Below are 24,320 nucleotides of genomic sequence, written 5' to 3' on the forward strand. Positions count from 1 at the left end.
GAAGAAAGAAATTGCCCTGAGACTTGGGGAACAAAACAACTCCTGACCGCTCACCAACTTAGACTCTTAATTTCCCCTCTTGTGTGGGCAGGTATCATATCTTTCAAATGATGGGAACCTCTTTCTCATCTCCCTCAAAAAAGAAAAAAGTTGAGATTAAGAATGTCTCCTTATTGTGATCAGCTGTTTGGTGAGGGGGCACACTGCCTCAGGTTTCCCATCCTCACATATACTCCTTCCCTGCGATGCCCCCATCCCCTTGGGTCCATCCCTTCAGATCATTCTGCTGCCAGCCAGGGGAAGGTGCAAAGCCAGAGGGAGGTAGACAAGAGGACAGATGGAGTTTGGGGGATTCCCCCGCAACTTCACATCTTCCTCCCCCCATTACGGAGGATCCAGGGGCCACACTGCTTTGAAGCTCGCCAGACTGGGGGAGGCGGGGCTCTTGTCTCCAGTGCGGGTCCCCTGCCTCTCTGAGCAGAAGCCCTCCCTGGGAGCCGACATGGTCTCGGGCTTTACCTCCAGCCCCTCGGGCCTCAGGGACCAGAGTCGGAGCCTCTCCTCAGCCCCTTGCGCCAGTCTGGCCAACAGTGGGAGCTCTGGAAACTGCTGGGCTGCCGGGGCACAGATTGGCCCTGGGAGCAGGGTGCCCGGCGGGGAGCACCCTGGGAAGTGCTGCTCTGGGGCCACAGGGGGCAGGAGGGGTGTTGAGAGGCGGGGCCAGTTGGTGGGGACAGGGAATGGGAGGGGAGGCGTGAAGGAGGCAAAACCGGGCAGCTCGCTTAGGGGGCTCCCCAGATGGCAGCAAGCAGAGCCAAGTCCTGGAGAGAGAGGCAGAGAGCAGGGGAGAGAGAGGGTCAGTGAGAGTCCACCATTGGAGATGCCCCTTGTATTGCCACTTCCTATTTCTTTTTGCTCCTGCTTGAAACTTTCTCTCCCCACCCAGGCACTTTCTTTTTTCCTTTGATTCACATCTCATCATAAATGTCATTTCTTTGGGGAAGCCTCCATGCCTCCCGAGCCTGGATAAAAGCCCCTGGACAGCCCTCCCTGCCTCCTTCCTGGTCCTCTCCTCCAGGGCCTGTTGTTCAGAATCAGGAGTCATTTGTGAGATTATTTAATATCTGTGTCCGACACTGTGGGGGCAGGAACTGTGTCTGTTTTAGTTTGGATCCTGGGATCCAGCCCAGCCTGGCATGTATTAAGTGCTCGGTAAAAATGCATTGAATTAATGAATTGAGGATATTCTTTACCAGAATTCAATGGATCCATTCTCCTTTCTCCTCATCCCTGTAGCAGAAGACTCTAGTTCTATTCTAGTCTGGCAAAGAGCTGGCTGTGTGGCTCTGGGTTTGTCATTTAAATTCTCAGGTCTCAGTTTCTTCATCCATAAAACCTCCTCTCCCAGCTAAGATCAAGCAGTGTCACGGGTACAAAGGGGCCTGCAGAGTTGTGAGACCAGTGTGTGTGAGGTGAGCTCCAGCCTTCTCCTGCTCTGGCTGGCTCTGGCCCATAGCTCTCTTCCTCCAAGAAGCTCTCCCTCCTTCCATTCCTTCCAAATCTACCCTATTTCCCCAGGATCCTACAATAGGGGTTCCTAGCCTGGGATCTCTGGGAATGATTATATAAAATTTCACACTACTTCCTATAATTAAAAAAACCTAACTCCAGAGCTTCCCTGGTGGCTCAGTGGTAAAGAATGTGCCTGCCAATGCAGGAGACATGAATTCAATCCCTGGTTTGGGAAGATCCCATATGCAGCGGAGCAATTAAGCCCATGTGTTTCTGTGTGTGTGTGTTGTCTGATTCTCCAGACCCCATGGACTGGAACCCTCCAGGCTTCTCTGTCCATGGAATTTTCCAGGCAAGAATATTAGAGTGGGTTGCCATTTCCTACTCCAGGGAATCTTCCCGATCCAGGGATCAAACCTGGGTCTCTTGTGTCGGCAGGTGAATTCTTTACCACTGAGCCACCTGGGAAGCCCAACTAAGCCCACGCGCCACACTATGGAGCCTGTGCTCTGGAGCCCGGGAGTTGCGGCTACTAAGCCCACGCGCCACAGCTACTGAAGCCCGCACGCCCCAGAGCCTGTGCTCAGCAGCAAGGGAAGCCACTGCACTGAGAAGCCTGAGTACACAATTAAAGAGCAGTCCCCGCTCAGCACAATTAGAGAAAAGCCTTCACAGCAATGAAGACCAGCACAGCCAAATAACGAAGCTGATTGAAAACAGCTAACCAACCAAACAAACAGAAAAACACCTAAGTCCAGTTCCAGTTCTTAGCAAGGTCAAGAGTGAACTCAAGGTGGCAACACCAGCGGGGCTACAGCTGGTAGAAACTGGAAACGCCGTTTAGTTATGACTTAATTCATCCAATTCATTTGGTGAGAGCAGACTTCTGACACTGGCTCTGTGAATGGGGAGAACAGTTAAGGTGATCCTTCATGAAGCAGAGCATGGACACCCCCGCCAGCGTGTGTATCTGTCTTAGGCGCTCAGTCGTGTCTGACTCTATGCGACCCCATGGACTGTAGCCCTCCGGGCTCCTCTGTCCATGAAATTCTCCAGGCAAGACTATTGGAGTGGGTTGCCATTTCCTCCTCCAGGGGATTGTCCCAACCTAAGGATTGAACCCAGGTCTCCTGCGTTGCAGGAGGATTCTTTACCATCTGAGCCACCAGGGAAGCAAAAAGGTCATACAAGTATGGAATGTAGCCTACATGGAGTGTAGAATGCCAGGCTCCTCTGTCCACGGAATTCTCCCGGCCAGAGTACCAGAGTGGGTAGCCAGTCCCTTCTCCAGGGGACCTTCCCAGCCCAGGGATTGAACCCAGGTCTCCCGCATTGCAGGTGGATTCTTGACCACCTGAGCCATCAGGGAAGCCCAGCATGTACCGTCTCCTGAATCACTGTCCTTTCCTTGGATTCTTAGGTGAAGTGGGGACTGTTGTTTTCCCCCAGGAAGGCTGTATCCCTTGGGGGTTCCGAGGACAGCGTCTCCCTCAGAGCCCCACAGCTGAGCAGGCAAGTGGAGGGGATGGTTCTGAGAGTCCTCCTCCCCGTCCCCTCCCCTTCCTAGCTCTAGCCCTGTGGCTTCCTGCCGCTGGCTCAGTAGTCCTGGCCTCTCTGCTGCCCAGGAGCAGTCCTGAGTGAAGGCGGAGTGAGGGGTTGGCACCGCCTTCTGGAATCCCAGTCCAGAAGTGGGCCATGCGGGTGCTGCTGGCCTACCGGTGACCTAACCTGCTGAGTATGCCTCAGGGCCCCAGCACAGGTAGGGCCTGTACCCGCAGAGGGCACGGAGGTGCAAAACAACTCCGCGCTGGGGCTCGCCAGGGAATACTTTTTTTTCCCCTGATAGTTTCTCAAAGAGAGAGAAGCTCTGTGCCCAGGGCATTCCCAGAACTAGGAAGGGGTGGGTGAGAGTGGAAGAACAGGGAGGTGTTCAGGTGCTGTCTTGCTCTAGGCTGCCAGACTTGTGGCCCTACGAGTCCTGGCAGGCTTTGGGCCGCACCACGCCCACAGCCTTGGCTGCACTCGTGAGGGCCTGGAGCCAGGTGCTCTGCGTTCTCTGGGAGGTGGGCCCTCTGGACCCCCAGCTGCACTGAAGTGGGGCTAAGGCCAAGGGTCTTTGTTCCACAAAATTGCCAGAAGTGGAGGGACGTGTCGTGGGCCTCTGCAGAAGAGCCTATGGTCGGTCAAGGATCTCTGTGATCTTTTTCACAAAAAAATCTGACTTTGCTGCTTCCCAGGTTACAGCCCTGGGAGAGGTGACCCCTGCCTGCATTTTTACCATGTCCCCCTCAATCTCCATGTGCTGCCACACTGGTGAGCTCCCAGTGCCTCTTTCCTGCCCCAGGGCCTTTGCACACCTTGTGCTCTCTGCTTGCCATATCCTTGCCTCTCTCCCTCTGAACTAAGCTGGCACCGGTTTACATTCTGGGTCTCAGCTCAAATGTCACTTTGTCAAGGAAGTCTTCCTGGCTGCTCTCTGCACCCTGAACTTCTCTGTAGCATTTGGTACAGATACCAATACTTGTCAGTTTGTTGGATTACTAACTGAATATCCCTCTTGCCTACAAGCTTTATAAAGATAATCTTGCTCACGCTGGCACCCCAAGCCCTAGGACGGGGCCTGGCACATTCAACAGGAGCTCATGATCTGTCTGTTGAAAGAAGTAATGAGTGAATGAGTGAGTGAACTTTATCTTCCCAGTTCCCCTTCAGTTGGGCCTCCTTCTGCACCCAGGCCCTTGCCTTGGTTCTGGCTCCATCACCAGCTACCTAGATCTTCAGAAGCCTCCAGCGCCAGTTGTAGGCGTCCTACCTCCCAAACTCTACATGCATCCCAAGCTGTCTTTGTAAAATGAACATCTGGACATGTTTCTCCCTCTGGGTTCCTCTTGCTTTCAGGATTAAGTCCAAGCCCTTCAGCATGGCTTCTGGGGCTCGCTGGGACTAAACGCCCATCTCCCTTGCCAGCATCGTCTTACCAGCCGTGTCTCTCCTCTTGCTCCCCGTCCCTGCTCCTGTCACAAGCCTCACTCTGACCATGTAAGCTACCAGCAGATCTTCAGATTTGACTCCACCCATTCGCAGCTTTTTCCTTTATAAATGCTGTGCCCTCTGCCTGGACGTCTGTCTCCATCTTCTTCGCCTGCTCAGGAGTAGCCTCCTCCAGGAAGCCCCCACTCCTCTGCATTCCAGCAGCCCCGTGCGCGTCCCCGAATCCCAGTCCTGCTCCCTGACCACCCTCCTATTTCTGCTCCTCACGGGTCTCTGAGCATCCTGAGGGCCGTCTTTCATACGTGGACCCCCACACCTAGTAAATAGCTGGTGTGCATTGAGTGTTTGTTGATTGTATACACGATGCCCCTTCTTCCACGTGCTCAATCTGAAGGGTTCTCCCCTCCCCTGTTCAGAATTCCCCGGGCCCTTTCCAGGCGCGAGCACTCACGGTGGACACTGCTGCTGCTTCCCTTCTTGTTCCCACAGGCCTCTGGTGGCCCTTGAGGGCTCCGCTGTCCAGCCAGCTGCTCCGCCACGGCCCGATGGGTGAAGAGCATGCTGTGCAGGAGCTGGGGAGTGAGGAGAGGCAGGCACGGGGGCGGAACGCGTGGTATGTATTCCACAGTACACATTGTTTAACAACCAGTCATTAAAGTAATGAAACAGTCTCATAATTGTTCTTAAGTCAGCACTGCCCACATGTCCCGCACCCTCTCTGGAGGCCCCACCCCCTTCCCTGTGACCCACCATTAAAGGAGTCATGCCTGGTGCAGAAGGAGTTGCCCTCTCTCACAGTAGGGATTGTTAAAAATGGAGGGGTGATTCAGAGTATCGCTTCTGCCCCTGGGACACTCGGGGACTAGGATGCAGGGGGAGAAGAACATTGAAAGCTGATGGGCCCCCAAGGCAGAGAGGACGGTAGGGGCATTCTGGATGGAGAGGCAGGGCCTGGTGGAGCTCTGGGGACGGGACTGGCTTTCGTGCCTACCTCACTCTGCACACCCATGGGTAGCAGCGCTGGCTGAAATAGAGCAGGGGGCCCCAGCAGCAAGTGGGGGGACGGGGCTGCCCGGATCTCCCACAGAGGGTAGTTAACGACGATGAGCTTGCTGAAGTTGAACTTGTAAGTGAATCTTTTGCCTTTGGTCTTGTGCAGGATCCTCTTATTGTAGTAATATCTGGAGACCCCAAGGATGAGCGCAGGAGGTTGGCAGGGAGGAGGCACTCAAGAGACCCAGCCACATCCCCGCTCCCCAGGTTGGCAAGGTTGACCCCTAGCTGTTCTTGGATAACCGCTAGACATTCTGTCGCACTCCAGAGCGTTTCCCAAGCCTCGGAGGGGCGGGAATTGGACGGGGGTGCCAGAAACCACAGCCTTTTTCTCTGAACTCTGTCCTCCCTGGTCACGTTGGCTGTCTCCTCTCACCTGAGGGCCCGGCTCAGCTTGTCATAATTCATCTGTGGTTTGCATTTCCTGCGGCCCCAGAGGCGGGCCACCTCGTCTGGATCCTTGATGACGAATTCCCCGTACTCTCCCTGCTGCCAGGCGATGACATGGCGGAACTCCTCCTTCTGCAGCAGCTCCAGGATGAAGTGCCACAGCTGGATCTGCCGGGAGCCCGGGGACGACTCGGCTTTGTAGGCCCAGTCGGGGAAGGCCAGGCCTGGGGTGGAGAGGGGAGTCAGCACCGCCCCACCGCTCCCCCAGGCCTCCTCCGGGGCGCCGCTGGGACTCCTGGCAGAGGCTCACCTGGGATCCAGGCGTTACCAGCAGCGGAGATGGCAGGAAGGCCCTTGGCCAAGCAGCTGCAGTGCATGGTCCACTCCCAGGGGGCGAGGGCTGCGTCTGGGCCTTGGGGGGGGAAACAGTCCCCTTAGCAGGAAGGGAAAGAAGGCAGGGGAGAAGGAAGTGAAGGAGGGAGGAAAGAGAGAAGAAGGGGGAGACTGGGAAAGGGGGGGGTCTGAGCAGGACACTCCGCCACAGCCAGGCTGGGCCAAACTTCCCCTGGGACCTCCTCACTGGCCAGGGGCTGACCCAGGACTCAGGGTTCGAGGCTGAGCCGCTTAAATAGTTGGAGAGGAATGCAAAAGGGCCCCCTAGATCCTCCCCCTGCTGGGAGATTCAGACAGAGGACAGATCTCTTCTCAGGGCTTAACAGGATTGAGGTTTTTCCCAAGAGAAGACAAGCTAAAATGTAATTAATCGGTGGCTTTTTCTAAACCTTGAAGGGAAGGAGGTGGCAGATGGACAGACCCACACCTTTATAATGCTTAGAACGATTTTGCATTTGAGAAGAGGAGGGATTGTTGTGTATTTATTCACTGAGATGTCTCAAATGCCTAGCAGAGTACCTGACTTTTCATGGATGTTCAAGAAATGATTCTTGGTAGAATCAGTGAACGGTGATGAATGTCTCAAGGATGTCACTTTGTGTTTAACCTATGTCTTCCCCCTCAGAGTGTCAGCTCCCTGTGGTCAGGAACCCCGGGTGTCTTTTTCACTGCTGGCTCCCCAGATCTCAGTCTAACCCAGGGTCTTGTAGTCACAGAAGCTCTCTAAATATTTGTTGAATTAATGAACCATGGACAAGGAAGAAGGAATCTTGCTGGTTCCCAATTTAGCTTGGGGTTGTACAGGGGCAGCTGGTGAGACGGGAGAAGACTGGGGAACCAGCCCTAGTGAGATAAACTTGCCTGTTGCAGGTGAGGGGAGGAGTTGTCTTTGTCCCAAAGCCTTCTGGATGGAACTGAAGATGGTGCAAAAGGCTGGCGGGCTTCCACCGTAACTAGTGCAGGAGGAACCAACAGACCAGAGGCCGAAGAGAGATGGGCGGGGGGTGGGATCGGCGGAACGAGAGGCCTGCTTCAGGCTGGGCCAGACACAGTGGGGTTACCTGACTCTTTCGGACAACTCGCTCACCAACAGGGGACCGGCTCACACCACCTGGGCTCTGAGTTTCCATCTCCACTGCAGTTAGTATGAGGCAAGTGCTGTTCTCAACTAGAACTTCCTAGGCCGTCAGGTCTGGGGGCAAGTGCGAGCTTATCTGGAGTAGGCTCCTCACTTGCCAGATGAGGCTCAGAGAGGGAAAGTGACTTGCTACACCATGTGTGGCCGCCCCCCACCCCCACACTCCTATTCCACAGCACTTTCTCCTATACTCTGCTGCCTTAAAAACTTAAATCATCTGTAAAAGTGCCTGGGGGTCTCTTTAAAAATGCAGATTCTAATTCGGTGGGACTTGGTGGAACTTGAGATTCTGCATTTCTAACAAGCTCCTAGGTGATCCCAGTGCTGCTGATCTGTGGGCTGTTCTGTGAGTAGCAAGAACCCATGGGAAACAGCATCAAGGGGCTGTGGGTGTTAAAAAGTCGAGGAATTCCGACAACAAGGTCGTACTGCATAGCACAGGGCACTATTCAACATGCTGTGATAAACCATAACGAAAAAGAATATGAAAAGGGATGTACATATATGTATAACTGAATACTTCGCTGTATAGCAGAAATGAACACCACATTGTTAATCAACTGTGGTGGTGGTGGTTTAGTTACTAATTCGTGTCTAACTCTTGTGATCCCAGGGGCTGTAGCCGCCAGGCTCTTCTCTCTGTCCATGAAATTTTCCAGGCAAGAACATAGAGCGGCTTGCCATTTCCTTCGCCAGGGGATCTTTCTGACCCAGGGATCGAACGCCACCTGCATTGTAGGTTGTCTCCTGCATTGCAGGCAGATTCTTTACCGACTGAGCCACCAGGGAAGCCAACTATAGTTCAATAAAATAAAATAAAGAAGTCAAGGAGTTCCATCCCTGCCCTCTCTACCCCCCCACCCAGAGATCACTGGGTCTTTTGCTGTCCTTGTCCCAGGAAACACTCTGCTCCAGGGTAGGCCAGCCAACAAACCTACAGCCTGTTGATGACAGGTGTGTTCAGGGGTCACCAGTCTGGCCTGAGCAGAGAGCATCTGTAGAAATTAAGGCAGACAGTTCCATGCCCTGTGAGTGGGTCCATGCCCACTCTGAATCTGGGTGAACAGGTTTTCCCACCTGTCCATCTGTCTCTAAACTGATAGCTGATATTCTAGGATCTTCTCTCCTTCCTTCCCTCCCGTGAAGCAGAAGCCCCTACTCCTCTCCCACCCTCTTTTCCTGCTCTGTCTATTGGGAGTCAGATGCGAGCATGCTAAGTTGCTTCAGTCGTGACCAACTCTTTGTAACTCTATAGTCGTAGCCTGCTAGGCTTCTCTGTCCATGGGATTCTCCAGGCAAGAATACTGTAGTGGGTTGCCTTTTCCTTCTCCAGGGGGTCTTTCCAACCCAGGAATGGAACCTGTGTCTCTTAGGTCTCCTGCATTGGCAGGAGGGTTCTTTACCACTAGTGCCACCTGGGAAACAACTCATTGGGAAGTTCCTCCTTTGTCTAACCTCCAGCTGCTTGGGGATCTCTCCTACCTCACCTCAGGAGAATGGATGGGGAAATAGGCGGTGCAGAGGTGACAGATGCCCAAGGAGCAGTGTTCCTTGGAGGAAGTAGGTATAATTCCTAGGGTTGCCATGCCTGCTGGATCTGATAAAGTTTCCTGGTCTGGAGGGTTCGAGATCTCAGGTTTAGGATCTGACAAGAAGGGAACAATAAACTCACTGGAGAGCAGACACTCAGGGCGCCCTGCACTGTGGAGAGGAATTGACACATCTTGAACCTCACAGGAAGTGTCAGCTGAGATGGAACTCAGAGGTGCTGAGTGACTTCTCTAGGGTCACACACACAGTTCTTAAGTGAAAGAGTGGAAAGCAAGACCTTAATTCAACATTTATAATATTCACCAGGGCTTCCCTGGTGGCTCAGAGGTTAAAGCGTCTGCCTCCAATGCGGGAGACCCGGGTTCGATCCCTGGGTTGGGAAGATCCCGTGGAGAAGGAAATGGTAACCCACTCCAGTATTCTTGCCTGGAGAATCCTATGGACGGAGAAGCCTGGTAGGCTACAGTCCACGGGGTTGCAGAGAGTCGGACACGACTGAGTGACGGAACAGAACGGAATATTCAGCCACCAAGGTGGGCTACCCACACCCTCTCTACTGCTCCTTCAAAGAAAAAAATTAAAAGCACTAAGTCAAAGTAGGTCAAACACTGGGCTTCCTAGATGCTGCAGCCTCCTCCTTGGCTTCTCCCATGCCTGTGAGAGTCCCTCCTGGATCCTCACATGTCTGAGGAGCTTGCTGGTTCTGGGTGTGGAAATCCTCACTGCTGGTAAATCCTGCCAAATGTCTTTGCTCTAATCCATCCGCTTCTGCTGGAGTCCCTGAGCTAGCCACGGGGATCCCTCAGAGAGGAGCAGGTTTCCGTTCTACCTTCACATCCAAGAATTGCTCTGGCTGTTTAACCTTAATTCCTCATACTTCTTTTTTTTAAAAAAAAAAATTGTTTTAATTGGAGGATAATCGCCTTAGCTTGTGATGCTGGTTTCTGCCATATATCAGAGTGAATCAGCCACAGATATACATATATCCCCTCCCTCCAGAACCTCCCTCCCATCTCCCTCCTCATTTCACCCCCTAGGTAGTCACAGAGCTCTGGGTTGGGCTCCCTGCGTCACACAGCAAATTCCCACTAGCTGACCTTATACATGGTCATGCATATTTTACATTTTACACGTGCTGCTCTCTCAGTTCATCCCACCCGCTCCCTCTTCCACTGTGTCCACAGGTCTGTTTTCTATGTCTGCGTCTCCATTGCCGCCCTGCAAATCGTTTCATCAGTACCGTCTTTCTAGAGTCCATACACATGCGTTAGTATACCATATTTCTCTTTCTGACTTATTTCACTCTGTTTGATAGGCTCTAGGTTCATCCAGCTCAGTAGAACTGATTTAAATCCCCATTCTGGTGGCAATGCTCCCCAAGGCTGGGGGGAGGTGTTCCTACTCTGTCTATTCCCCCCATCTCCCAGCTCCCTCCCTCTTGTCCTGTGGGCTGGGGATTGAGGTGGGGGCAGCTCTAATAAGGCCTTGCACAGCCCCTCCCACCCCTACTACAGGATCTGTGCAATGGCCTGAGAGAATGAGTATTGAGAACCATAAATCACAAAGGATCATAACCCAATCTTGAATGATCAGAGAGCCTGCTCTTAAGGGCTTTGTATTTCCTGATGGGTTATAGTAGCAAGCAATTATTATTGTTGTCATTACCATTATTCTGATTATTAATAATATGATTAATCCCCTTGACCAACAGCAAGGGCCCATTGCAACACATGTAGGTTTTAGGTCATTATTTAAGAAAAGCAACAGAGATAACAATGATGAAAAAGAGAGTAAGTCTTAGCCCGGTGGCTGGAGCCAAACGGAATGTCCCAAGCAGATTTTACCTTTTCAAGGGTTTACTTAATATGAACTGGGCCCCTATCATGCACCTAGCGTTGGGCTTGACATTTTCCCCCTTATGTTAGTTACTTCATTGAATCTTCACAATGATCCTTTGTGGTGGGTATCATTATCTTCATTTTGCAAGCCAAGGAAATGGAGGTTCAAAAGATTAGGAGACTTGCATAAGATCCCAGGGCAAGTGGTGGAGCCGGATGGAAACAGGTCTGTCTGACTCCAGGCTCCCAGCTGTAATCAATCAGGGCAGAAAACTTGGGAGCAGGGGTGAGGCTGGCAGGAGGCGCTCCAGTTAAACCTAAGGAGTGGGCTGTTCGCCTGAAAGATGGTCAGCGGGAACCCCAGGAAGCCAGAGGACGTCAGAAGGGCAGAGTGGAATACAGAGAAAGTGAGAAAGACAGGAACACACCCAGAATTGAAAAACGCTCAGAGTTCAAGACCAAGGCTGCCGCCACGCAAAGGAGGAAATTTGTGCCTCAGAGACACTTTGCTGTTGGCCCTTCTAAGGGGCTAAAACGGATTGTCCCCGTAATCTGACTGTTTGGACACAACCAAGTCTTCTCAGTGACTGCTTGATTGATGCAGGGGGAAGACAGACTGGTTGTAAACTCAAAGGCGGCTGAAAGAGAGGGCCAGTGAGTCAGCGAGGAAGAGAGAGAATCAGAGAGGATGAGGCAGACAAATAGCATTGTGGAAATTGGGTGCTGTGGACACAGGTGAGGTCCCGAAGGATCGGAGTGGAGAAGCCAGCCCAGAGGGGCCACCAGGGAAATACAGGCTGGTGGGCTGGGGGTGGGGTGGGGTGGGAAATATTTTCTGCTGGTGAGCACTGAGCAAACTGTGTATCGCCCCCCCCCAACCCCCACCAAATCCCCAATCTGATTAGAAGCCTCTGGTCTCTCCCCTTGATCTCAGCCCCAAGTGGGGAGTGTTAGTCCTGAGACCTTCTTTAATGCTATTAGTGAAAGCAGCTTAGGTGGGCGAGCAAGACTGGCTGGGGGCCTGGGAAGGGCAAAGCCAACACCTTTTTCCTTGGGGAGTTTGGGGGAGGAGCTGGGATAGATGTCCTTCTTCACCAAGGACATCTTGTACCTTCTGTCAAACCTGGCGACTCTAGGGCAGAGGACCCCTTCTGGACGCTTCCTGGCTGGGAATCTAGCCAGCTGAACTCTGTCTCCCTCCCGCAGGCCATCAGCCCACACCTGTGAGGACACCACCTTCTCTGCCACTGCTCCTGCCAGGTTCGCCCTACTTCTCCTGAACCCTTCCTTCCTCCTCCCCGGCCCTGAGCTCCATCTCCAGGCTCCATCTCAACCTGCTCCTGTTGTCAGTTTCCCCGCCCACCCCCAGGCCCAGGGGTCTCAGATCTTTACCTCCTCTTCCCTTCAGCCCCTCCAGCCCCTTGCAGACTCTGACTTTTGCCTCCATGGTCACTGGGGGCCGTGGGATTTAAAAGGTCTGTGTAACTCCATGGAGTAGAAACCCAAACCCAGACACCCCCTTGCTCCTCCCCCAGGCCTGGCAGGAAGGGCAGTTAAAAGTCATGGGGAAGTCACAGCCCCCGTAAGGACCCATGGGTTGGGGGGTGTGAATTAGGGTGTCAGGAGACCAGCTTCCAGCCCCACACCCACCCCTGCCTTGGTCTGGCCCCTCCAAGTCTCTGTTTCGCTTTGTTTGACCTTTAATTTTCAGCTGTTTCCTCCTCCCTTACAGTTTCCCTCCTCTCCCCGTCAAGTCTCCTTCCTCCTTTCCGCTTCCCGTCCGCCAGGCCTTCCCTTGCCTTACTTCCCCAGCTCCATCCTTTTCTTTTCGCTCTGTTGTCCATGCTTTTCTGTTTCAGTTTCCCTTGGTTTCTCTGTCCTTACACCTTACATCTACAAATCATACTGTCTCGTGTCTACAAACCAAGCGGTCTGTCTGTCTTGCCTCCGCTGAGCCTGTTTTCCTTCCTACAAGTGCCTCCCCACCCCTCACCCAGCCTGCCGTCTCTGTCCCTGCCTCTCCTTATTGTTTTTTTTTCCTTACCTCTGTCTTTCTCCTGCCCTCCTGTCTCTCACCTGTGCTTCAGAGCTGGAAATCAAACCCAGGCCCCCAGCTTCCTGACCTGGCCTCTGCAGCCCCTCCCTCCTCCCCTCCCCACAGCAGCCCCAGCGGCCCCCGCCCTCTCCCCCAGCACAAACTCACTGTCAGTTCCTTTCATCTCATTCCCATCAGTGGGCCCTCAGGGGATCCCCCTGCCTGGACACCCCCTGATCCTTCCCTTCATCCCCCCCGCCCCCCACCAGGGGACAAGAAATCCCCTCCAGCAGGCGCTGCTGAGGTGGCTGAGGAGCCAGGCCAGCCAGAGGAAGTGAAAGCTCCCAGCCAAGTGCTGAGCTGGGATGAGCTGGCAGACCTTCCTGGGGCTGAGTAACGGGGGCCAGGAATGCAACTGTGGGCAGAGGGCCTCTGGGGCGCTCTCCTCAGCTGGGGGCCTCTGATGCCTTCTGACTCAGTCCCCAGCCCTTACTGCCGTGTTGCTTCCAGCCTCTACCTCAAGCCTCGTCCTCATCCCCAGTCTTACCATGAGCCCTCACTTCAACTTCCACTAAACCCAGCCTACGACCTCATCCGTGTGCCCGGACCCTCTCCCCATGGGGCCCCGCTGCCCGTGAGCAGGGCCAGGGAGGGGCTGGAGATGGAGTGGCCGCGGCACCACTCTCTTCCCAGTCTCCCTGGTCAGTGGGGAAGGGGTTGGGAGGCACGGGACCTCTCTCTGCCGTAGGAGCATCACCTTCAGCACCTCTCCCACGTCACACAGCCCACGTCTGTCCCCACCATCACAGGGGTGCTCCTGCCAAGGGGCACCCAGGTTCTTAGATTTCAGGCTTCTTGGATCTCATCCTCTGGGAGGGAGCCAGGAGTCTGAGGAAGTGAGGGAAGCAGATGGACGGGGCAGAATCCCGTCACTTCATCCCAGCCCGGCTCAGATGGGAGCACAACCTTAACTCTGCCCTCCCTGGACCACCTGCTGCTCCTTCCCATGCCCAGGCTGTGATGTCCATCCCCTCAGTGTCGGAGGGATGGCAGCAGTGACACGCTGAGATGCTCAACTCCCTGTAGGCAGAAACAACAGGGCACGGGGATGGCTGAGACCCTCATTCATTCAGCGCCCGGAGCCTGACTCAGCCCCATGAATCCCAGGAGTCTTCTCTGCCCCAGTGAGCCGACATCTGACCCCAGCTGCGCCCCGTCTGAGGAGAAGAGCCTGGTGCCACGTCAGACCTGCTGTCTTTCGACCCCTCTCTCTGCCCCACACCTGCCTCTGCTCTGTCCACGTCTGTACAGAGGAGCCCGGCCCCCTCCAGGCGGCTTCGGTGTGGCCCTTGGGTTCTCATCTTCACCGGTGCCCGTGTCTCTTTTCTTCTCCCCTTCCCAGCTGCCCCGCAACTGGCTCCCCAGCTGGGGTGGGGATGGGGGTGAGGGTGGGGGTGGAGAAGGATCGTCCCCCTGGCCGGCCCCCAGAACCCCTTACCTTGCCGCAGCAGCCAGCCGGTCCGGGCTCTGTCCAGCGGTTCCTTCCAGTCGCACTCCTCACCCAGCGACCCCTCGCTCATCACACGCTGAGTTAGGGTTACTTAAAATGAGAGCGGGATCTCCAAGCTCCCAGGGGAGCTGATGTGGTTTTTCAGACAATAGCTTTAACCCTTTGGGGGCCAGTGCACCACGGCCCTGCACCCTCTGCACCTCTGTGGTGGGGGTGGCGTGGGAGGGAGTATCTTCCACTGGGTCCTTTGCATCCAGAGCCCACCTCTGGGGCAGATGGCTCCTGAAACATCTGACCAACAGAGAGACTGATGAGAGGGCTATTCCTGCCTCAGTTTTAGGAAAAGGGCCAGAACTGTCAGGAAGTCCTTCCAGCTATCTACCCTTCCCTCTGCATCAGCCCTTCTCTCACAGAAGGTCCTGTGGAGATAAGAGTCCTGACCTGGTAAAGAATCCCCTCTTCACAAGCTCTGACTCTTAACACTACCTCACTCCCTGCTTTTCCCTTGGAGTCCCAGGCCCCACCTCTGCTCCCATCCTGGGGATGAACTGTCATAATTTGTAATTTTCCTCTTAGTCTCAAGTACTAACATGAAACTGATAGTTTACCTGATCACCTTTTCTCTAAGGTTTTTAAAGCACTTCTTCTGTCTCTTTCCTCTTAGGGCTATAGAAAATAAATTTTTAATTTTCCTTTTCTTTATAAATACTGCTCAAAGTTAGACAGCAGGAAGAACTGCCAGCTAAATCCTAAACCAGATGGGAGAAAGTAACTGCAGGGACATCAGGTATCCCACTAAAAGCAGCAGGAACAAGAGAAGGCGGTAGGATTCCAGCTTACACTGGGGAGCGCATGGAGGATTTAGGTAACTGACCTCAGGGGAACTAGAGGCTTGAGGATGTCAAAGAGCACAGCCTCTGTTTTTAAGTCCTGGGGACCAAGGGACCCGGAGGCCTGTTGGGCCTGTGTCCAATCTCTGCAGTCCCCAGTGGGGAGGAAAAGATTGATGGCTGTCATTGGGGAATCAATGTGATTTTCTTCTTTTTTTCTTTCTTCCTGAGTCTAGGAGGCCAAGTTTCTCTCTCTATGCCTTGCTGCTCCCCCATCATTACACAGCCCCTCCCAGTCTCGAGCTGATCGAGATGGGAATGGAGGGCCATGGAATTAAATTCTAGGGGTTGTTTTCTGGTTAAATCAACCGAAGCTAACATGATGGAAAGGTGAGAGAGAGAGGTTGATTGATGGAAGAGACAGGAGCTGGGGGGCCACGAAAAGAGCCCTTGTTGGGGGTGGAGAGGCAGGACGGGGCTCAGAGCCCATCGATGGCAGAAAGGAAAGAAGCTGCAAAGGGAGGGATGGTCCAGAACGTTGTTCCGGGGAGTTGGGTGCAGGGAGAAGGGAGGAATATTAGGCAGGATGAGGTAAACTTGACTGCTATAGAAAACAGGGACTTACAACCAGGAAGACCAGGGTTAGTGCCGAGACAGGTTACGCTGGGTATCTCTCTCAGGCGTCACTGGTGTTTTCCCACCTGAAGAGCTGGCTCTGCCCCTCGCTTCCCTTCACTCCATCACATTTCCTTCATTTAAGGATTTAGGATGATTTGAGTTCAAAGCGGGAAGAAGGCAAGGCCAAGGAGAGGATTCTGGGGAGGAAGAAGCGTTCCCCACTCCTGCTCCAGCATGAAGGCCCCATTGGAAGAGCAGGTGGTGGCAGAATCTTTAGTGGGAGGACTGGGGCCTCCACCTTGCCTGGACCCCAAGGGTCTTTTGGACCACCTCATGCCTCCACAGCTCTCCCGGGAGGGCCACATCTGACGGGCTCCCAGGAAGGGAGGATCAAGGCTCTTCTGCTTTCCTACTTCCTGCCACCGTTCCAACTCCCAGGAAAGTCCCTCACATTGTTAACTTCAAGTCCTTTCGAGAACCAGAGCAGCTGCTTCTGAGACAATTAGGGTTTCACCTTTTCTATTCTGCTGCTCCACACGCTGTCCCTACCCACTTCCTCTTGTATTCCCGTAAACCTGATCAAAGTGTCCCCCTCACCGCCTCCACCTTTTCTGGCCTATTCACATTTTGATTGCTGGGCCTCCTTGAGGAGGCTGGTTTGGGATAAGGAACCCCGGGCACTTGGCACGGCCTTTGGCTTCTAGGATGGGCCCCTGGGCCCCTCTGTTTCTTCCCCAAGACACAGGAAAATGGCCTAGTGCCCTTTGGGGAAGGGTGTCCGCTGGCCAAATCCAGTCCTTTCCTTTGCTCTTTTTTTTTTTTTTTTGGCAGCTCAATAAGGCATGTGGGATCTTAGACTGACCACTAGGGATTGAACCCATGCCCCCTTGCTGTGGGAACATGGAGTCCCAGTCACTGGATCACCAGGGAAGTTGCTTCCTTTGGTTTTCAGAGCACCTCTGTGTGCATCAGGTACCTGGCGCAGTGCCTGGACATGGGGGCTGTCCTACCAAAGATTGCAGAATAAACCAGAAAGGAACATCCCACCGGCTCCCCACACTCTAGACCCTCCAACTACCCTATCTTGGCAACAAGCAGCCCCAACCTTTTTTAAAAAATTAATTTATTTTTCAATTGAAGGATAATTGCTTTATAGAACCTTGTTGTTTTCTGTCAGATCTCAACATGAATTAGCCATAGGTATACATATATCCCTCCCTTTTGGACCTCCCTCCCATCTGCCTCCCCATCCCACCGCTCTAGGTAGATACAGAGCCCGTGTTTGAGTTCCTTGAGCCATACAGCACATTCCCGTTGGCGACCTGTTTTACACATGATGATGCAAGTTTCCATGTTACTCCCTCCGTCCATCTCACCCTCTCCTCCCCTCTTGCCACGTCCATAAGTCTGTTCTCTGTGTCTGTTTCTCCACTGCTGCCCTGCAAATAAACTCTCTGGTACCATCTTTCTAGATTCCATACATATGCATTAGTATACGATATTTATCTTTCTCTTCCTGACTTACTTCACTCTGTGTAATAGGCTCTAGGTTCATCCACCTCATCAGAACTGACTCAAATGCGTTCCTTTTTATGGCTGAATAATTTTATTAGCTGCCTTGTTGAGCTGTCCATTCATCAGTCGATGGACATCTAGGTTCAAGCAGCCTCAACTTTTGAAGCCACCTTCAAACCCTGAGCTTTGTATTTAGTACCTCTACTTGGCCTGGTCCAGCCTCCTAAACAACCCAGACACGACACAGTAATGGGGCCAAGTGATAGAGGGTGGAAACCCCATCCCTGTCTGGTGACAGGAATCCACAAGAGGCCGCCGTTTTTACTTTGGGGCCTAGAGATGGCTCTGGGTGCCTCCCAGGGTCCACTTGGGGAGGAGTCTCTCAGGGCTGAGTGTGGTGCAGGGTGGGGCCAGGAGGAGTCCCTTTCCTTAGCTCCCCCACCAGTGCCCAGGGCTTAATGGCACAGACTCAGGCATGCAGACTGCTTTCCCAGCAGCAAAGCCAAGGACGCTCTATTTGCGCCTTGAGTGGACTTCTCCTGTTCTAGTGAGTGACTTTTTCCCATACTTGAGTAACCAGCACGATAGGCTAAATTCCCAGCCTATTGACACTGTTTGACATACTTTGTATCAAGACCTCATCACCCTGGATGGGTCTTTTCAGGTCTCGTTTGTGCCTTTGTGACTATCTGACATTAACATGGGCAAGACTGAAGACCCACAGATGGGATCAGGCCCTGGGGAGGGCTTCACCAGGCTCTGTAGGGGATGTGGGACTTGCCGGGTCAGGTAGAGACTAGAGACAGGAAGGAGGTGCCATCTCCTCCCTGAGGAACCGGATAAGAGAAAAGAAAAAGAGACTCCTCATCTTCACTCTCTCCTTGCTCTTCTACCAGGATCCAGCCTGGGGTCGTGGCAGCCAGTGGACTGAAGGTGGGGGACCCCGCTGTTCCAGGAGGGTCTGTTTGGGGGACTCGGCTGTTCCAGGATGTTCTATCTGGCCAGGTTGGTGTGCTAGAAGGAGATTATCCCTTGAGAAGCACTCCTTGCCAGATGTTGGTGAAAGAGGGGTCATTCCCACTGGCTCATTCCCTTGACTCCCCATTGTTCCCCAAGACTGGCTGGGACCCAGTGCACACTTATTTGGGGAGTGATGGTGACTGATTCTGGACCCAGAGGAGGGAGGAGAGAAGAAGTGAAGGGAGGGAAAAGGGACACCCCTGAGTGGGGGGATAGGGTCCTTAGGTGGCTGTAAAGGGAGAGAGGAAAGCAGGTGCGGGGAAGCTTTTGGAATCAGATTCGAGGAGACAAAGAAGAGGCAGAAGGAGAGGAAGCGAAGGAGAAGGAGTTGGCGAGGTGGAGGGAGGAGGGGGTGCGGCTGGTGGCAGGGCTGAGGCAGCCTGGGCTGCAGCTCTGGGATGGGGGGGGAGGGGAGCTGAGGGTTCGTGCGTGCCGCCGGGGGCTGGTGTCGGTGGTGACTCTTCATGTCCCATTAGTGGCAATGGAAGGTGACATGCGGGGATCGATACCAATCGAGGCAACAGACTCCCAGTAATAAACCCATTCCACTCACACTTCTCCACCCCCGCCTCCCGACCCCAAGAGAGGGAGCCAGGGCTTCCCACGCCCACCCCCCATCTCCAGAGACGCTGGTCTCAGAGCCGTCCCCAGCCCGGGCTCCTGGTCGGGGGCAGGACCCCCACCGCCCAGGCAGATGGATCTTCGGTAGGGTGGGGGGTGCGCGCTCTCCGTTTGGTTCTGTGAATCTCGAGCTGGGCTCCATGGAGACCTTGGGGCTGGGTCCACCTTCTCCTCTGGGGGGTGAGGAGGAGCTGCCCACCTCCCCCCAACCCCCAGCCCTGTATTTCCAGGGCAGAACAGGGCAAAGGTCTGGAGTCCGTGGCTCGGCTCAGCCCGTGGGCGCAGGTGAAGGCGTCTTTGTGCCCCTGGGTCTCCTTCCTGCCTCTCTGTGGGTGTCTGAATGTGTGTCTGTGTGTCTCTGAGGAGTCATAAAACGAGTGTGCGTCTCCCTGTGGACGTCTGTCTCTGTGGCCGAGTGTTTGTGTGCGTGAGTGTTTGTGTGCGTGGGTGTTTGTGTCCCTTTTGGTGTTCCCACTGTGTCTTCTTGGTATACTGGATGTGCCTCTGTGTCCACACACACCTGTCTCTAGGAGTGTGGGTGTGCGAGTCTGAGTGCGTGTGTCTGTGTGTCTGTGAATGTCTGCTTCTGGGTGTGTGGGCTGTGTTTTTGCTTTGGAGCCTGTTTATGGGTGTCTCTGTGTATAGTGTGTATGTGTGTCTGTCTTTGTATCTGTGGACATGTGGGAAAATGCTGCTGGCCTCTTCATATTTCCACCCAAACCCGGCCTCATGTAGTATCTTACCTTCCCGGTAGGGTGCATTCCTGTCCCTGGGACAGAGAGGTTCTCTCAGACTCAGGACTTTCAGTATTAGAAGTGGGCCACTGGGTCACGCTCCTTCCGAGCCTGGATACCAGGAGGCCAAAGCGAATGGGTGCAGGTGTCAGGGAAGGAAGGATGAGAGGGAGATGGGGTGAGGAGAGCTGAAGGAGAAGCTGGAAAAGTTGAGGCATTTGAATGGAAGAGGAACCAGGAAAAAAAATAAAAAGACTGTGGGAGCAGTAGGAGGAATGCTGGTTAGACTCGGGGAGGAGCTGCCCCAGAGCCCAGAGTTGGGACTCTGTAAACTAAGACAGGAAGGAAAGAGATCGGTTGTCCTCTGCTCAGGAAAAACTCTGGTGAAGAGTTGTGTTGGGCTCTGTGGGGGACACTGGTGCTTGCCAGGTAAGATGTAGCCAGATGGACCCTGTGGTGGCTCATGCCCTCCCGCATACCTGGTACTTCTTCCTCTGGCTCCTCACTGGGTGGGGATGAGTTTGAGGGGCTCAGAGTTGGGATTATCCCCCTCCCCAGTGCAGATCGTGTCTGGACACACGGCTTTGAGTCCTTCCCTCTCTCTGTCTGGGGGCTCCCTTTCTCGAAGGGGACAGAGTGAGCCTGCAAGGCCCTGGCTGGTGTGCATGGCATTGGGTGAGGGGTCCAGAGGTTACAGATGGAGAGATGGTTTATAATGTCCTAGAGTCTCTAAGCTCCATGGGGAGTGTCTGAGTCTTATCCATTGTGTTCACCATGGAATTCCCAGTTCCTACCTCAGTGCCTGGCTCATAGTCTCAGTGGAAGTCTTGGAAACTGAGCTCCATGGTGAAGAATCTTTGCATCCTGGGCTCGCTCTTGACATTTGCAGGTGCCAGGCACTGGTGGTAAAGAGCCCGCCTGCCAATGCAGGAGACGTGGGTTTGATCTCTGGGTCAGGAAGATTCCCCTGGAGGAGGGCATGGCAACCCACTCCAGTATTCTTGCCTGGAGAATGCCATGGACAGGGGAGACTGGTGGGCTATAGTCCGTGGTGTTGCACAGAGTCAGACACGACTGAAGTGACACAGCACGCATGTGCAGGAGCACAGATGGACAGCTGCCCCCAGGCCTGCACTCAGGACGGTGCGTCCAGGGTGGAAGCCCATGTGTGCCCGGACACCTCCCTGGCTACTACGCAGAGAATCCCCGGTGCCGGAGCCCAGAGTGTGCACTGCAGTGGGCGGGCCCCTTGGCCCGCCAGCTCCACACCCACACTCAGGCTGCTGCTGGCAAGTTACAGCTTCAGTGTTTACTGCCTTTCGGGCAGCTGGCCTGTGAGCTGGCCACAGCTGGGCTTTGGGAGGCTGGGGAGAGCGCTGGGTCTCGTCTGGGATCTCCCAGCATTCCCTCCGCTCCCTGGACCTTGTCCTTTTATCTTTTGTGTGGTTCTCCTAGTCCCATCCTCAGACGGGTCTGGTCCCTGCTCTTAGACTGGAGGCTTCAGGAAGCCATGAGGTGCTGCCTCTCAGGTTAGGGACTCCCTGCGGGAACTGTCTGTGGATTCCCTGGCGAGTGGCTGAGGCTCCTTCCCTAGTTTTCCTTCCTCCAGCTGAAGGCAGGATGCCTGGGTCCCCAGGGGTGGGGAATCGGGCCAGGGTCAAGGAGAGTCGGAGGGGGTGGGGAACGTGGGCAGGAAGGCCCCATATATTGGGCTCCAGAGAGGGCAGCGGTAGAGTGGCGGGATACATGGTGAAGAGCCAGAGGGACAGACAGAGGCGAGACTGCAGACTCACTGACGTGACGTCCGAGAGCCTGGCTGGGGTGCTGGGGGATTCCAGCTCTTGGGTTAGCAGGGTGGGTGGGATGGTGAGGAGAGGCTGAGCCCAGGGCCTTTGGTGTCTGTTTCCTCCAGCTCTTACCTGGACCTTGGAGATCCTGGGATGGGCAGACATTTCCACTCTCTGGAGCCAGGAAGGATTTCTTGAAAGAGAATTTAGGGGCTCCGAGGGGAGGCTGGTCTCACCTCCTTCTATCCACTCCCATCCTCCACCCCAAACACCAACCCAGGACAGGCTAAACAAACCTTTATATATACATATACACACACACACATATATGTATGTATATATATATTTCTGTGTTAAGAAGCCTTGTGTCAGGCTGATAGAAAAAAAATGAGGGAGAGAGATGGGGAAGCCAGGAGAATGCAGAGCTCAAATGAGACCCGAGATAAAGCAATTACCTGATCAATACGGGTGAAATTGAGTAATCTAGTGGATCAATACCAGGGGCAGGAGGGGGGGGGCTGCTTCTTGCTCTCAGCCCCGCTCCCCTGCCCACTCCTTCTGCAGCCCCGCCCGCTTGCTTCAGTTCCCCCCACCTTACCTCCTTGGGAATTCGTCTCTAAGTCTACCTTCCACTTCAGCCTCTGTGGTCTATCCTCAAAAGTATCACCTCCTGCCCCTCCCAGCTCCCAGCCTGTGCTAGGGCTGCCATCCCCCGACACCCAGGACGCCCTCTTCATCTCGCACACCCTCACCCGTTCTCTGTCCTCCCTTCCCAAACGGAGCCACTTTCAACAGTCCTTCTAGATTGATGGACTACAGCCCCACTCGTTTTCTATCTTCTCCACTCCCACCCCCTTACCCCCTAGCCAGATGGATAGTCAGCTGCCCACATCTGTGTCCTGAGGGTGAGTGCAGATAAGGGGATCCCTGCACCACTCTCCTCCATCAGGTAGGAGCTCTTTCAGGCTGAGAACTAGGTTTGCAAGGACCAAGCCATCCCCATCAGCCTGACCTAACTGTGGGAGAGGGAGCTGTGCCTTCTGCTTCACTGTTATTGGCAATACAACCTACCAGCGCTATCTATAGGGCAAGCCTTACATGTCAGGTGCTGGCCAAGCTGGACTCTGGGGCAGGAGGCTAGGAGGAGGACCCTGGTTCCTGCTGATCCAAGGGTGGTGGTGTGGATGTTGCTGGTGAAGGGCACCAGTCCACATTGGGACTGATGCCTGTGTTTAGAAGGGGTCTTGGTTTCTTTTTCTCCTCCATGCCGGAGGAGAGTGAGAACTCCCCCAGTACTGTGGGGACATCTGAGTTCTTGCCTGCCCAAGTCAGTACTGAAAATTCTCTGGTAACTGGGGAAGTTACAGCTCATGGGGAAGGCAGGGAAAGGCTGTGGCATTGTGGGGAGAGCACTGGAGAAGGAGCCGGAGCCTCCTAATTACCCATCTTCGGACTGGAGGCTCCTGGTGGACTCAAAGTGTCTTTATTTGACTGTGAAATTCCAAGACAGAGTCTGGCCTCCAGCAGGCACTCAGGAAATGTTAGCTGAATAAATGAATGACTATTGTCATCTAGGCACAATCTGCCTTGTATTTCAGTTCATTACGTTGACTTGTTTTCCCCAGGAGACTGAGCCCTTGTGAGTCTCCTGCGAGCAGGGACCCACTGTGTCTCTGGACACGTGGCCCATCATGTCAGTTTCAGGAGTCAATCAATGACTGAATACATGTTTGGTCTCTCCCTCTTTGGCCTGGAGGTCATCTCGGGGCAGCTCACACTGGCGATGATTCCGTGTTTCCCTTCGAGAAGTCTAGGGGCCTCTTCAGAACAGCTCGATCCCCTGCTTTTCCTTCTAGTTTCTGTGCGTCATCACTGAGGGGCAGGGAGGTATTTGAGAGAACGCATGGAGTCTTTTTCTCAAACACCAGGACAAACTCAGTGAGTCCTGCTTTGGTTACTTACTAGCTGTGTTGATCTTGGGTGAGTCACTTAACTTCATTGACCCTTGTTTTCCTCATCAGCAGAATGGAGATAATAATCCATAGAGGGCAATTTTGTGGATCAATCTGTGGATCAGGTAAGTTAAGGCAAATGACAAGAACGTACAAATATTACTTGTTATTGTCAACATGGGGGCTGGGGGAGTTGGTCACCAAAATTTCAACATGTGCAGATAAAGATTTTTCCCAGCTGGGCCAGGGGTGGGAGAACCAAAGCAAGCTTCCTTTATTGTGATATTCTGAAGATGCCTGCGCTGCAAATCTCAGTTTCCCCTCCCTTTTCCTTCTAGTTAGTTGCTGCAAGGTCAAAATCATACAAAGACACCTCTACCCCACCCTCTACCTGTTCACTCTTGGAGAAATATTGGGGGTGGGGTGAGGAACAGAAGGACAAAAAAGACACCGTGGAACAAAAGACCCTACAGCTAGAATTGTGTTTTCAAGTCTGGCCTGTCTTCTGGGGAGATGGGTCCCTCCAGCCTCCTCCCTCTTTCCCTCTCCTCCCTGGTCAGGTCCCTGCAGGGCCCGGGGTGAGAGGCCAGAGGCGCCTTCCTCACGGGCCCTTAGCTCTCTGGGACCAAGGCTGTGAGGTTCTGACTGTTCTAAACCAGTCCTTGGGCTGAAGCTGGGATGGAGCCAGCACCTGACAACTGAGGCAAGAGGCAGTGATGCTGGGGCAGGGTCTGCTGCCTCTAAGCTCTAGACCTTCACTTCCCAGTCTTCAGCCACTGTATGGGCTGCACCCTCCCCATGGTCTGCCTAGACCAGATTCCCAGATCTTGGA

The 24,320-nt window shown here is 53.9% G+C and overlaps 1 protein-coding gene across 1 annotated transcript; it reads right to left on the reverse strand.

The window, feature by feature from the left end:
• Positions 1 to 384: 384 nt before the first annotated feature.
• On the reverse strand, positions 385 to 6,372 carry ETV3L (ETS variant transcription factor 3 like). The gene is made up of 5 exons (XM_055403602.2): positions 6,257 to 6,372; positions 5,933 to 6,170; positions 5,495 to 5,684; positions 4,955 to 5,075; positions 385 to 821 (listed from the first exon to the last, which is right to left on the reverse strand). Exons 1-5 carry the CDS (start codon positions 6,321 to 6,323, stop codon positions 385 to 387), a joined length of 1,053 nt encoding a protein of 350 aa, XP_055259577.2. The 5' UTR covers positions 6,324 to 6,372.
• Positions 6,373 to 24,320: the final 17,948 nt, after the last annotated feature.

This window comes from Moschus berezovskii, chromosome 4 (assembly GCF_049115385.1).
Source record: "Moschus berezovskii isolate FMDL1 chromosome 4, NW_MosBer_1.0, whole genome shotgun sequence".
In the NCBI taxonomy this organism is placed as follows: domain Eukaryota; kingdom Metazoa; phylum Chordata; class Mammalia; order Artiodactyla; family Moschidae; genus Moschus; species Moschus berezovskii.